At 42.5% G+C, this 15,458-nt stretch overlaps 1 protein-coding gene across 3 annotated transcripts in view; it reads left to right on the top strand.

The window, feature by feature from the left end:
- Positions 1-7,697, top strand: part of bcl11aa (BCL11 transcription factor A a) — a 58,449-nt gene extending 50,752 nt beyond the window's left edge. Inside the window, exon 3 of one of the 3 annotated variants that reach the window (XM_054798314.1) lies at positions 1,010-7,697. In XM_054798314.1, coding sequence (XP_054654289.1) covers positions 1,010-3,240 — 2,231 coding nt within the window. In that variant the 3' untranslated portion in view covers positions 3,241-7,697. The remainder of the gene's footprint in view (positions 1-1,009) is intronic. The other 2 variants (XM_054798315.1, XM_054798316.1) reach the window with 2 other exon arrangements.
- The last annotated feature ends 7,761 nt before the right edge of the window (positions 7,698-15,458 follow it).

The following is a 15,458-nucleotide window of genomic DNA, read 5'->3' on the forward strand; positions in this document are numbered from 1 at the left end:
GTATAGAGGCGAGCACACGCATTTCTCCATCGCTGTCTACACCAGCAATATGACCCTGCCTCATTATCCACCAGTCACGCTAACGGCAAGGTGCATTCAACATATAACACAAGCTGGTTGCTCAGGCATGTGGGATTAACGAGCAAACATCATTGAAACAGTCACCTGACATGACCACAATTGTATACCAGTTATCAATTTCTGCTCCAGTTGGTGCGGGAGTGTCTGCGTTTATAATACTGTAAAATCTGGCCAATGTTTTTGCACATTTTGCAAACAATTTTTTGTGTACATTTTTCCGTATTGTTGAATTAATTACTTAGTTATCATTTTATTTATATTTGTCAATTATTTAAATTACCATTCTATTATATTATGACTATTTAACTTGCATGTCACAAAATTCTGTAAAAAGAAAAAGGCAAAATTAGTATGTTTTTTTTAAGTACCGATACGAGTAGATATGCACACACACACACACGCGCGCGCACACACATGTGTATCTACAACATATAGATATATTCAATATTCATACTTGCATTAGTGTGAAGATGTAACACCACTGTGTTGCATATGACCATGTATTGCCATTGAACTGAAATGAATGAACATTTAGCTCAAAGGGATATTTTTAGACTAGCAGCGCAAACTGAAAGAAACACACACGCTTATTGTCACATGTTACTCATGTGGGCCTTATCCTCGATAAGAGGTACCATTGTACTTGTCATACCATGTGCCAACCGTTTTTAAAAGCTGTAACACTTTGGCCTAAGGTTGCAAAAAGTGATTGGTTCAACCAAGACTCCGTCCCTCATGCTTATAAAACATAAGCATGAGGGACAGGGACATTACAGTATTTGGTCATGTCTTGGTATTGTGTAATTATTTGGTATTGTGATATTACTGATGGGGAAAAATGAACTTAAGCTTTTAGTTTGTACTGAATTTAGCCTGACATAAGCATACATACTTCTAACGTGTCCTTTTTTTCCCTTTGTCATCACAGGCAAAGAAGAACCGACAACCTACACGTGCACTACATGTAAGCAGTCATATGGCAGCGCCTGGTTCCTGCTGCAGCATGCCCAGAACTCCCACGGTTTCCGTATCTACCTGGAAAGTGAACATGGCAGCCCCCTCACCCCGCGCATGGGTGGGCCATCCTCCCTGGGTGGGGGCGCAGATTGTCCTTCTCACCCTCCCCTTCACGGCCTCCATCTGCCTCCTGATGCAAGCCCCTTCAATCTCCTTCGAATCCCAGGCTCAGGCTCAGGGGGAAGGGACAGTGTGGGAGCAGGAAGTGCACTTGGGGCTGGTGCTGGGGTGCTTCATCAGCGTTTTCCTCCAACACCACCCATCTTCAGCCCCCCTCCAAGGAACCACCTGGACCACCACCACCTGAGCCCAGAGGAGCTGGCGCTGGCAGCCCACCACCCGAGTGCCTTTGACAGGGTGCTGCGCCTCAATCCTCCTCTTCCCATGGAACCCCCTCCGACAATGGACTTCTCCCGGCGGTTGCGGGAGCTGGCGGGTAACACCTCAGGGTCCACTCCTCCTCTATCCCCCAGCCGGCCTGGTCCCATGCAGCGCTTACTCCAGCCATTCCAGACAGCAGTAGGGAGCATCGGTACAGGAGGTGGAACGGGCAACAAAACCCCATATCTTGCAACACCCCCGCCTCTGCCAGGCTCCATGCAGTCACCAGTGGGCTCTCAGACCACTCCGACCACTCCGCTCACCTCTGCTGGAGCAACACCTTCCTCCAACGTTCCGATGAAATCAAAGTGTTGTGAGTTTTGCGGCAAAGCCTTCAAGTTTCAGAGTAACCTAATAGTGCACAGGCGCAGCCACACAGGAGAAAAGCCGTATAAATGCCATTTGTGTGACCATGCCTGCACTCAGGCGAGTAAATTGAAGCGCCACATGAAAACTCACATGCACAAATCCTCCTCGCCAAACACCGGCAAGTCAGAAGATGGACTTTCGACGGCCTCCTCTCCAGAGCCTGGCACCAGTGAACACATGGGCAGCGCAAGCAATGCCCTTAAGTCAGTTGTGGCAAAGCTCAAATGTGAAAACAACCGAATCCTGCGTGAAAATGGAGAGGAAGAGGAGGAGGAAGAAGAGGAAGAAGAGGAGGAGGAAGAAGAAGAGGAAGAAGAGGAAGAAGAAGGAGAGGAAGAGGAGGAACATCATGGAGAGAGGGCAGCTAGACGAAACAACAACAGCTACCACTTCGGCTTGAACCTTGACGCGGCACGTCAACATGAAAACAACGGCAGTATTGGAAGCAGACTAGGCGGAGTGACTGATGAGGGGTCCATTCCACGTTCACTCCCTGAGGTGATGCAGGGAATAGGTCTTGCAGCAAGCATGCAGCATTTCAGCGAAGCCCTTAATGCACACAAACGGAATGCAATTGCCCAAGAGAACCACCTCCACCTCCACCTTAACAGAGGACATCCACAAAATCGGGAGATGTGTGATGCTAATTCAGTGCCGGAAACAGATCGTGGAGAGGAGGGCTCTGTCTCAACAGTCAACGGGCGCGGAGCATCCCCTAATGAGTCCGCCTCTGTCTGCCTTTCTAAGAAACTGCTTTTGGGTAGCCCAAGTCCACTTAGCCCTTTCTCTAAACGCATCAAGCTGGAAAAAGAATTTGACCTGCCCACCCCCACAATCCCCAACACAGAGAACGTCTACTCGCAGTGGCTGGCTGGCTACGCCGCTTCTCGACAACTCAAGGATCCTTTTCTGAACTTTGGGGATTCCAGACAATCGCCCTTTGCCTCTTCGTCCGAGCATTCCTCAGAGAATGGCAGTCTGCGTTTCTCAACTCCTCCGGGAGAACTCGATGGAGGGATGTCGGGCCGCAGTGGTACAGGCAGCGGGGGCAGCACACCTCATCTCGGGGGTCCAGGGAGGCCCAGTTCCAAGGACGGTCGAAGGAGTGATACTTGTGAGTATTGTGGCAAGGTGTTCAAGAACTGTAGTAATTTGACTGTGCACCGGCGCAGCCACACAGGGGAGAGGCCATACAAGTGTGAGCTTTGCAATTACGCTTGTGCCCAGAGCTCCAAACTTACCCGTCATATGAAGACCCATGGTCAGGTGGGCAAGGATGTGTACAAGTGTGAAATTTGTCAGATGCCCTTTAGTGTCTATAGCACCTTGGAGAAACACATGAAAAAATGGCACAGTGACCGTCCTATGAGTACCGAAATAAAGTCTGAGTAGAGGGCCGAACTATGGGACCTTTTCCCTGCAGCTGTCTGCCATTAGCTCCCTGTTTATCCCTAGACTCTTGCAGTTTTGCCCCAACGCCCAAAACTCACCCCAAACTTTCACTAGGCTGGTGGAAAGTTAAGACCATGTACTCTGCACCAGCACAGCCTGTGTTCATTACCCATTGAATGCATGATCTGTATCGGGGCAATACTCTTGCATTGAGGCAACATTTTGAGCCTTTTTCTTGTGCAATAAATTACATGTTGTGTACTATTTTCTTTTTGGAGTTTTTCCGTTTTCATTTCTAAGAATTTGTCAGCATGCATAGTATGTTTTTGCTAATCAAAAAAGAAAGAAAAAAAAGAAAATAACTTGTCCCTGGTTGGTTACTTGTTGAGTAAATGTGTTGCTGTTTTTCTCTTGTTATGTTTTTTTTCTTTTTATTATTCAAAAAGAGAAAGGACAAGAAAGATACAGTATATCCATGCTGCATACACCCTGTAACACATATCATGTACAGTTTTGTGTTGTTACATGGAAAATGACCATGACCCTCTTCTGGAAACCCTGGAAATGCACTTATCCTGATCTTTCTAAAAGATGCCATGTTCACACAGGGTTAAAAAAAAATACCACATTGTTCTATGATTGAAATGAATAATATTAGTGGAAGTCAAATTTCAATAACACGATGGTGACTTTAAAATGTACTATCATTTAGTAGAGCAAGAAAGAGTGCCTTTGATATCTTAAAACTACATTGGCCATAATCCTATCCAGAGGTCTGAGGTCACATTAGGCTCTTGAAACCACCAACAAAAGGTCCTTGCATCAAGCACCTGACTGTGACAACTCATAATCAAAGATTCAGAGTTCTAGTTAATCATCATTTAGCTACCTAGTACATGTTCAATGGGCTTTTCTTCCGTATACAGATTTCACAATGAGCATGGTACGACCAGTATTGTGTATATCTGAATATGTGTAGTTTTGTTTCTGATGAGGAGCTACTTTTGAGGGGGGAAAAAAACAATTACCTGTAATGTACAATCCTGAACTTGAGGGATACAAGTGACATGTCTCTAAGTTAGCACAAACCTGCAACGCTGCTTTGATTTGTGGTGCGTGGAACGATGCATTAAGGCATACACGACCTCCAAGTGAGAAATAAATTCACGCTAGAAAGAGAGAAAGCTACAACAAACTTGAAAATCCGTGCGTGTGATAGGGATTATATTTCATTTGACGTTACATTGTATCAAAACAGGGTCGGCATTTATGAACTACAGCAAAAATAGCCCCTTTGCTCTTAAAAAGAGTGAGCATTTTAATCAGTGTGCGTTGGCAAATGGAGAGCACATTTTGTTTGCTTTCACTTTTAACCAGAGATGCATAAGATCTTTTTCTTTTTTCATACCGATACTGATAACTTTCTGCTTCTTAAGACTGATATGGTACCGATAACCGATAACCGATAACTGATAACCGATAATGTTTTTATATCTACTTTTTAAATTTAGATTTCAGTGTAGTTTGTGAACACCTAGAGGGAAGAAGGACTCAAAACAAATTTGGATTTGACCAACTGTACCTGTTGATTTGTCCTAATCAAATATCATGACATTACAACTACCACACCATTACTATCAGGAGAACCAGAGTAGCCATCTGCTGTGGCCCAGCAAAGTGCACTATATTCGGACACATGCTTCGAGCAGCCGGTGTGCTGCTACGGAGGTCAGGAGAACCGGAGTATAGAGCGGGAGGAGCCACCTGGCGTGGCCCAGCAAGATGCACTGTATTTGGGCACATGCTCCAAGAAGCTGGTGTGATGCCACAAAGGTCTCTGGCAAACCTTGCACTTTTCAAACTCCATGGCGCAACATGCCCCAGGCGTGGCAGCGATGTGGCGTTTCAGGTGACTGATAAGGTTCGATGTGGGTTTTCTCCCCTCATTGCAGGGCATTTGGTCCAACTAGCATGGCAAATGTCTCCGGAAGTGAATTTTTGTTTACAAGTGAGGTCAGGGGAAGTTACGACAAGCCATTAACATCACAGGGAGGAGAAAAAAAGGAGCGCTTGATTTACTCACCTGCACAGTACGGGTAATCTCGCCTCATTGGAGCTCTTTGTTTTTTTTATTATCGGTTATCTGAATTATTTTTAATGTTATCGGATTTATCGATATAGTGGTAAAATTCCCACATATCATATCAAGATCAAGATGATTATTTTCCCTAAAAGGAGACCTCTTATTTCTTTCCTATTTTCTTTTACACTGTATCCAATAAAGCACTCGTCACGCAACTTGGAAGTACCATCATCTCTCTTGCATTGTTTCAAATTCCAAGTTCACGCTGAAGGGGGAAAAGGGTTCGACTGGTAAAAGCAGTAAAATACAGTGGTGACAGCAATCCCAGTTGCATAATAGTTCAATTACACACCCTTGCCATTTTACGTAAGAACATTTGTCACGTTGTTACCTCGAACAAACCCCAAGGTCTGCACATTAAAATGACAGCACTCTGAAATTGGTTCCAAACAGACTATGGTGTTAATGGCATGAATGCAAAATGTTCACATTGGTTTTAAGAGGCTGCATTGTGTCATTCTTGCCATCTTTCATCTCTAGACCTTGTAGACTCGACGATAAACACTCAAATCTTGTTGCTCGCACTGCAAGAATCTGTTTTTGTATAAATGTTCCTTTCATTCTCGGTATGGAAATAAAAGTTTTTTTGGAAATAACACTTCGCTGTCTTTTAGGGTAAACTGTTAAGTTTGTTGTCGTTTCTCTTTTTCTCAGCGTCTTGGTGATGTTCAAGACTTCGACCACAGTATATATGAAATATTTAAAAAAAAAAAGGACAAAGAAAAGTCAAACAAAAAAAATCTGTGATGGTTTTATATTTTCTTTTGCCTTGGCTCTTCACAGCTCTTCAGGTTGAAATACAATTTGCATTGGGGAAATGAGTAAGATTATATATGAATATATAAACAACTTAAAATATAGGAAAATGCACATACATGTCCATTCCTATACTGAAACACATTTATGGTCAATTTTTTTGTATTTCTAGAACTGTATTTGAATTCCATGTTCACTTAGAGTAGGTACTATAGTATTTATATTGAGGCTCGTATTTTTAACTGTTGCTTGTTCTCTCTAAAGGTACCATACCTTTTTTGGTAGTGGAAAAAAAAAAATCCCAAGCTGCCACGGTATATTTTTTTAATTTGGCAGGATAATATAGTACAAATTATTTGTATGTTTAAAGAGATAAAAGGAAAAACCTAATACAAAAAAAGCAGCTAACGTGCGTGGCATTGGGAGGCATTCTTGGTCATAAGATGGCTACTGCTCAGTTTTCCTGTCTACAGAGGTTGTTGTACATATCTTCTTTGGTTTTTGCTTCGGACCCTCGTTCCATCCTGCTGCCATTGTTGTATGCAGTAACACAAGCTGACATTGGCCTGTTCTGTTGTGTGCTTCTGTCTCTCTTACCCCTCCTACCTGACAACATTCCAACAAAAGGAGAGAAAGAAAAATTCAAAAAAGATCATATGCAGTACATGGATTAAAAAAATAAACAAAACACCAGTCAAAATAAGTACATCTAAAAAGAATTCAATGTTTTGCAGTTTTTTTCATTGCCAAATGCAAAATGGTGCTTTTTATTTAGATTGGGTAAACTTTCATATGCAAAGCATATTTAAAATTGACCGGGGATACGTGGAGAAAACTGCTTGAGTCGGGAATTTTTGTAAATGGCAATGCGGAATATTTTGTTATTAGCGTTTTCTATTCCTGTTCTGAAAGCTGTTTGTTGTAACTTGAACTTGAACTTTATCTTTTGCAATGGGAGTTGCTATTTATTATAACCTTTATGCTCTGTTCAAAACAGAGATATGGGATCAATCCTTGGTTTGGTTTCATTTTAATTTTATATTTTATGTTAAAGTATATTTTCATTCTGATTCTGTTTTTTCTTTCTTTTGTATTTGTGGCCAATGGTCATTTGACAAACCAAGCTCTTTATTAATTCCAGTTGTACTTGTTTTAAGTACCTGTTCAGTTGTAATGAGAAAACCACTGTCTGTGTTTTCTGGCAGATGTCTGCATAATCCTGTTCACACCCCCATTTTGTCCCTTTATCGAAAAACAGTTAATAAAAAAAATGAAAGTATATTGGCACTTGTCCCTTATCTCCATTGTGGTTGTTATTATCTCAGGGGTTGTTGCCTTGTTCGTATCGCCGACCTTCACAGCACACATGAACGTGCCACGCTACAGTATATATGTCCTCATGTTCACAATTGTTTTACTCACGTAAGCAAGCATGAAGAAAAAGATCTTTCACGTACACGTGGATATAGAATGTAAGCAGTGTTCCAAAACTGACTTTGTTTTGGATTCTGGTTAGTTAAAATTGAACCCAAATAAATGAAAGCCAGTCTTTGGACGTGTACTACATGCACTCGGTGACTGCGTGTGTGTCTGTATATCCATGCAGAATACAATTTTCCCCTGGGTTTTTATGCTATCTCTAAGTACCCGTACACAGACCTACTTAAAAGTGCCGTACGGTCATCCCTCGTTTATCTCGGTTAATTGGTTCCAGACTCCATCGTGATGAGTGAATTTCCGCAAAGTCAGATTCAGTATCAATAAATGGAACATTGTTGTAGTTAGAGCGTAGAAAACCTATTTATGACTTTCTAAATACAATCTTTACCATTATTAGAGCCCTGTAGACATAAAATAACACCCCTGTGGCCACCTCCCCACTCCTATTATTCTTTGCTCAACTGCAATACGCAGACTACGGGATCACTGCAGGGACACGGCCATGGCTTTAACCATTAGCAAGCTAGCTAGCTAGCTGTTACTTAGCCAACAATTTATTTACTGTATTTTAAACTTAAGAAAGGGTTTAAAACATTGCGTCTAGTGGCCAGAATACTACATATGCCTTTGCATTTCAATATTTTTGACTAACACTGGGCCATAGTCAACCACAAAACAGTGACCATTGATTCATTAATACATTTTTGAAAAACAGCAATAAAGCGAGGGAGCGATAACCGAACCGTGATATTGCGAGGGATGACTGTACTGTATATACTGTACCAGGGATGAGAGATGTTTTTTTCAATCCCAATAACTTCCTGCTTCTCAAGACCGACACTGATAACCAATACGTTTTTATACCTGTTATTTTTTTTAATTTATGTACATTTGACTGTAGTTTGTGCACACCTGGAGGTAAGAACAACTCAAACAAAGTTGGATTTCGCAAATGGTGCCCGTAGATTAGTCTACCAAATATCATGACATCACCACTGTGAACAAAACATTTAAAAAAATTAGCAGCACCCCACCGAGGTTGGGGTTTGATGTGTTGAGGGTCCATGTTTTATTTTTCTCTCGCTATGAAGTGTTTGCGGAGTGTTTGGTGTGACTAGCGTGCAGGCAGTGGGCGGTCCCACACAATCGATGCCACGTTTGTTTGCATCACGTCTTTACAGCACGTCACACGTAGGAGAAAAGGAGCGCTTGATTTGCCCATCCTCTCACCCTATAGCACAGTACAGGTAATCTCACTCACAATCTCACAATAATTATAAGTGCACCCCTAGTACTGTATATACTATACTCGGCCGACTTACGTTCCCGGACCCGTAGTTAATGGCGAAAAACCGCAAGTAAATGATCCACCCATAAAAATGTCTATTTTTGACACACAGCGCACCCCCAACCTCCAAAACATCCTGCTTGCTTGATGTTGACGTTTTCCTCCCATTTCAGATACACATTTGCAATAAAAGTGACTGTCATTACTAAATTTGATTCAGCTCCAAAACACATTTAACGTATAAAATATGGAGGTACTCTTCACTAATGAATGTTGTCTATATGTGCCCTGCAAACAGCTGATGACCAGTTCAGGGTATACCCCGCCTCTTGCCTGAAGACAGCTGGGATAGGCTGCAGGATACCCGCGATGCTAGTGAGAACACGCGGTACAGAAAGTGGATGAATGGATCCATGAACACATGAAAAGGGAGTCAACTTTAGCACTAAGTAGTGTTCTCATAGACAAACAAACTTCAGCGACTCGGCATCCAACTATGGTACGTCCAAATAAAGTTATCATTGCAGCATGAACATGTTAACATTTTGGGCTTTCTAACAGTGGTGCATGTATGCTATGCATTTTACCTGTATTATTATGTATTTAGAAATTAAAACCGACTTATGCTGAATGAGTGGAAAAAATGACCTATTTTCAAAGAAAAAAAGTATCCGTTTGACCAAAAATCTGTGAATTTGCTGGGTTGTGAATGCTGAATGGTGAATATGTGGCAACCCGCTGCTGATAAGGGCTGCTCCCATAGACAGAGACACACATTCACTTGACATACTAACAGTATGAGCACACGTATAATGGCTTCCTCTCACAGAATGTCCTTAAGCAAACATAATTATGTCCCTCAGTTTGCTCAATAGTCACAAAGCCTCATAAAGCTGTCAGGATCAATCAGCACAATGTCTTCTAGCCACCGCACCCTTCTTCTCAGCTTACACACTCTTCAGCCTCTTTAGCCAAGGCGTGACTTGATACTAACTCATAGACAACCTCAAACTGACGATTCAACAAACTAATATTGGCTGGTGTGCTGGATTGGTTGAAATATGACCTAATTAATTCAACTTCTTCTTACATACATTTAGTCGTTCAGTTCACTGACATATGCGTGTGTGTGTGTGTGTGTGTGTGTGTGTGTGTGTGAATGGCAAGATATAGGCTTTATTTGTGGATGTATAAAGGGCTGTTTTCATTATCCAGCAAATATGACGTTTGTTTTTTGAGTGAGCTTTTCAGACCGGTCAGGTTGAGCCTTTTCCAGCAGAGTTGTGTGTGTGCCCCCACCGCCGCAACAATTGGCGCTCCTGCGCAAATGAGACGTACAGACATCAAGGTAAATAATTGGGCAAGCCACCAAAAAAACAGTCTTGTTGGTCAGGAATGAGTGGTAGAAAAGAAAGAAACACTTGGATACTTCAGTGGACACGGGTGACAGAGCCAGAAGATGTAACCTGCCTCACAACTGCGTAGGGGCTTTATCATTAGAACACATGTTCTATCCAGGGGCGTATTTTCTCATTTGGGGGCCCAATGCAAACCTGGGGCCATTGGGGCCCTCCATTTAGGCCACTTTTTTCTTGTGTTTGAAATCTGTTAGAGTTATCTGTCATCTTAAGTTGCTCGTTACTTAGCCATGTTTATATACCCCCCCCCCCCAAAACGAATGGAAATATTCATGTTTATCATCTTCTAACAAGTGTAAACATGAGAAAATTATCCTATTTCTTAAACTAGATAAAGTTCTTACATTCCCACTGGTGGATTAACATTAGTGAATCATCTCAACGTTTTTACTGTAATGGATAAGAACATTAAACGACATTTAATATAGTTTACCTCTTTAATACTCACATCTTTGTGATTAAAAACCGTCACTCTCAGCTTCATCTACTGCATTCTCCTCACCTGACGCTGACAGTAGCTGTGTTGCTGTCCTCGTGTCCACGTTTGTTGTGACCGAGGACGCTAGAATTGACTAGGACTGTCGACCCGGCCGCAAAAAATGAATGCAACAGTGTAGTATGGCATGGAGCAGAATGTCCGCCATGATGGTGAGCAAGAGAGGTGGGCGGGGTAAAGCGGACAACAGTGTACAATGTATTCCTAGCCTTTCTTACGGCGTTAACGCTTAGCACGCTTAACGCTTAACAGTCAACATACAAAATTACACAACATTACATACGGGTATTTACACAAAATTTATTTCAGTAACCGACTGGTCGACTGGTCCTAACTAGTTTTAGATAGGACAGCTCTAGTCGACTTGGCCTAGTTAGTTTTTGAGCATGAACTGATGATGCTCGGATGAGAGGCAAAATGTCTTCTAAGACGAGCTGAGTAGTCCAGTTATGATCAATTCAATACCCTGAGAGCACAATGATCCGGATGAATGAGAATATTCACAGGCAATAATGAATTAGGAAGGCCGAAAGGTGAAGAAGGGACAAGAGAGGTGCCTCCGCTGACCACTCATTCACGTGCTCCTAGCCCCTCCCTGTGACCACACCCACTCATGCCAAATCACTTAACAATAATTTGTTAAGTGAAAGCAATAAGTCAAATCCAGGAAGCGGATGATGATGCACAATAAAAAAATAAAAGAATAGTCACTGAAAAAAAATGGACATGAGGAGGAAATCCACCGAAAACCACATCATAATGTAAAAAAAGATGCCAAAATGACAATTTTTGAATGTCTGTGTTTTATTTTCAATGAAATCTTTTTAGTGCCAAGACTTGTTTCGGTGTCAGTACATCAGATCTTGCCGTGAGAGGCGCAACAAGGAGGCTGAAGAGCCGCATGCTGCCCCGGAGCCACAGGTTGCCAACGGCTGGTCTAGGTACTGAACTAATGCACAGAGTGCATATTTGGAGGCAAGAGACGCATGCACACGGCAAATTATCGAGATCATTTTCATTTTCAAGTTTATTTATTTATTATCGTTGGACAGTTTTTTTCTGAATGAGAAATTACATCACGTTTTAATCTGGCAAGATCTCGTGACACCCCCCATACATAGTCGCGCAACGTATAGTAACAGTTTCCATAGAACCTACAAGAACTCACAAACACTCAAGATCTGCATCAGTTCTATATTTTGTCTTTTATGTGTCTGGCAAACCCAGTGGAAGCCCTGAGAGCTCATGTTTTCGAGGTTCAGGTGTGTTGGACATGAAAATATAGTAAAAACTTTATTTCCCACCCCAGGACCGACAAGTGGCAACAGTTTCCACGTTGCCCCCCATTAAACAATCAAACTAGCCACTGGCTGCACCACCTGGGCAAATAAAACAAATCAGCACCATATTTTTTCACTTTTCTTTTTCGCTCACTCTCTTCTCTGATTCTGGAGTTGATTTTGTGACACGCTGGTTGTTGTAAACCTACAAAGCATTCAAGCCTTTCAGTGGGGCTCTCCTTTTGTGGTTTTATATGAGAAGCATAATGCATTTGTCACTGTAATAAAATGTATACAACCGTGACCTGCAGTCTTCTGTAAATGCTTGCGCATTTGTCTTTGGCCTGCAGGGTTTCCCAAAAAGACGTCCTCCGCCTACAGTCTGTTTTTTTTCTCACTGCTTTTGTCGGCCTTGACGCAACGCTGTTCCAAAAGAATGAGAAAAGAATGCATGTTTGTCTTTTTTCCCCTTCTGTGTGTACTTGTGTCTGCAGTGTCTTACATAGCGATATGAGGGGAAGGAAAATTGCACCGAGCGAATGTGAGGTCTGACTTTTTTGTGGAAAACGAATGAGGGTGATTCACCCGAAAATCAGTATTTTTCAGCCTTACTGGTAATCCTGTGAGATCTTCTTTGGCTTGTCAACCGGTTGGTAAATTCCATGCACAACATGAATTAGGCATCTTCCCCATTCTCTCTTGCCACATCCAATATGGCGGTGATGTCGACGTATGATTCGGCGCTCAATGCGGCGTCTACGTCACCCGTGAAACTCTTGCACGTGTACAACTCACTAAACCTATGAGCCCAAGTCAGTTTCACGATTCACTTGTCGGCCCCCTCATGCCGGTGTTGGCGAGTGAGGCTTGTGAGTCTACGTTCACAAGCGCCTGGGTTCTTCGAGTGCTAGGCTCGGCAATGACGAGCGAGCAGCTCAAACAGGATCAGGAAGTGGAAAGGAGAGTTGATTTGAGGCAAGAAGCAGATGTGTAGCTTTTTCCACAGGGTTAATACATTTATACAAATACAGTTTGAGTAACAGTTGCACAATTAATGCCATGTTATCTGGTTTTCTTTTGAATTTAGCTAGCGGCAGCAGAGTAAGTGAACGGGTTAAAGGAGACAAATGTGAGTTCCGGTTCAGTAACGACAGTAAGAACTCGGTCAATAACTCTGTAAACTCATTCCAATAACTTTTCCCACTCTTGGCTACAACACGAAGGGAATACAACTCGTAAGGAACAAAAACTTACGGGGACATGTTTTAGTGTAACCTGTAATGGTCCACATACAGTATTCGGAGTTAGACAGCACTATAAACTGTAAATCATCATCACTCTGTTTTTAACAGACTGAAAAAACAGCTACTTAAAGTATGTTGATTTGTACAAACCCATCTTGGCTCAAATCATAAAGTAAAAGTGATGGACTTGTATTAATGTACTGTACGTAGCTCTGAGCCCTTGTGTCTTACTTCCATGCAGTGTCTGATACATTGTGTGGAGCTCATGATATGTCTTGGTTCACTTTGGATGCTTTTTGGGTTTGAGGGAGGTTTGTTGGGGAGTGATTATTGATTGCTATAAATATTGTATTTATGTTTTGTTTCTATTGTTATGTCTCTTGTGCCTTTTGTTTTGACTCATGGGCCTCTGTTTGCGAGCTACGGACAGCTTTTGAGAAGTCCCATTTCACTATATGTTATTGTTATACGAGAACACGAAATGTAACTTTAACTCCATTTTGTGTGTGGGTGACAGTATTTTTACAAGGTTAGACGGGCGTGGCAGCACAGTCTTTTGACCAGTTTTGCACTGTTGAAAGTTTTAGAGAGGTACTTTTCATTTTAATTCGAAAAGACAACCAACTTCTCCCCCTACGCAACAAACACAAGTGGCTCATACACTATCGGGCAAAAGTTTTGGAACACCCCAATATCTTTGGAGGAAAAACACACATTTTTAAGTGTTGAGATGGTCTGTCTCTCTTCCATTGATAATTCCCTTTTTTCTTGCCCTTTTTGTAGCAACAAATGACTTTCTCCAGTACCATGCTGTTCGACTGATGTTCATGAGGGTATAGTACCACAGTGTGTTCCGAACACTGTTTTATGCAGACAGAGGAGGTAGTAAGTACTCCAGAACTTGGAACACCTGTAGGAATTTCTTGCACCAACTGCCAAGGCTTGATCAACCTCCATTTCTGAAGAACTGCTTATTACCCCATTTTGTGGTCCCTGAAACAGGCCTTTATGTATAATTCTGTAAGACACATTATTTTTCAGTTTTGGGTAACCTTACCGTTTTTAACCTCTGGCACGTCACCACTTACCTTTGTACCATTTCGAGCTATTCATTGGACTTGAACGACTTGAATTTCAATAAATAACTGGAAAAATCGGGGTGTTCTAAAACTTTTGACTGGTAGTTTATACATAGAAGTGACAAGCACATGCAATGTGATCGCATACCCCAACTCCATCCATCCATCCATCCATCCATCCATCCATCCATCCATCCATCCATCCATGCATCCATCCATCCATCCATCCATCCATCCATCCATCCATCCATCCATCCATCCATCCATCTTCCTCCGCTTATCCGAGGTCGGGTTGCGGGGGCAGCAGCCTAAGCAGGGAAGCCCAGACTTCCCTCTCCACAGCTACTTAGTCCAGCTCCTCCCAGCGGAGGCGTTCCGAGGCATTTCCAGGCCAGTTTAGACTTAGTCTCGCCAACGTGTCCTGGGTCCTCCCCTAGGCCTACTACCGGTTGGACGTGCCTTGAACACCTCCCCTGGGAGGCGTCCAGGAGGCATCCTGACCAGATGCCCAAGCCACCTCATCTGGCTCCTCTCAATGCGGAGGAGCAGTGGTTCTACTCTTCCGGATGACATACCCCAACTTTGCGAGTAAAGTAAATGTTTTTGTATTTTATTTTTCTCATAAAATAGCCTCAATTTACCTGTCGATGCTTTCCTCTTTGGTCATGAGCTTTGGGTAGTGACCACAAGGACAAGATTGCGGGTATAAACGACCAAAATTTCCTCCGTAGGGTGGCTGGGTTGTCCCTTAAGCCTAGATCACAACCAGATTTAAGATTTTTTGGCTGTGTGGTTTTTGGTGTTCCCCAGATTGCTTTTTTTTTGTGCAGAATGTAGTTGTTGTGACCATGAAGGAGTACAATCTTGGCATGCATGGAGGACGTACAAAATATCCGAACGTTCGATGGCCACATTAATTACATACAGTATATGTGGAGTGCACGTGTGGCGCACAAAACACACGGGGGTCCACAAGTGTGACCTACAAAAAAACTGCCGAAACCTGACACAAGAAAAACATACGAAAGATACATGTTGTTCTGTGGAGGATGCACGAAGTGTGTAGGTTTGTTT

This window comes from Dunckerocampus dactyliophorus, chromosome 14 (assembly GCF_027744805.1).
Source record: "Dunckerocampus dactyliophorus isolate RoL2022-P2 chromosome 14, RoL_Ddac_1.1, whole genome shotgun sequence".
Classification (NCBI taxonomy): domain Eukaryota; kingdom Metazoa; phylum Chordata; class Actinopteri; order Syngnathiformes; family Syngnathidae; genus Dunckerocampus; species Dunckerocampus dactyliophorus.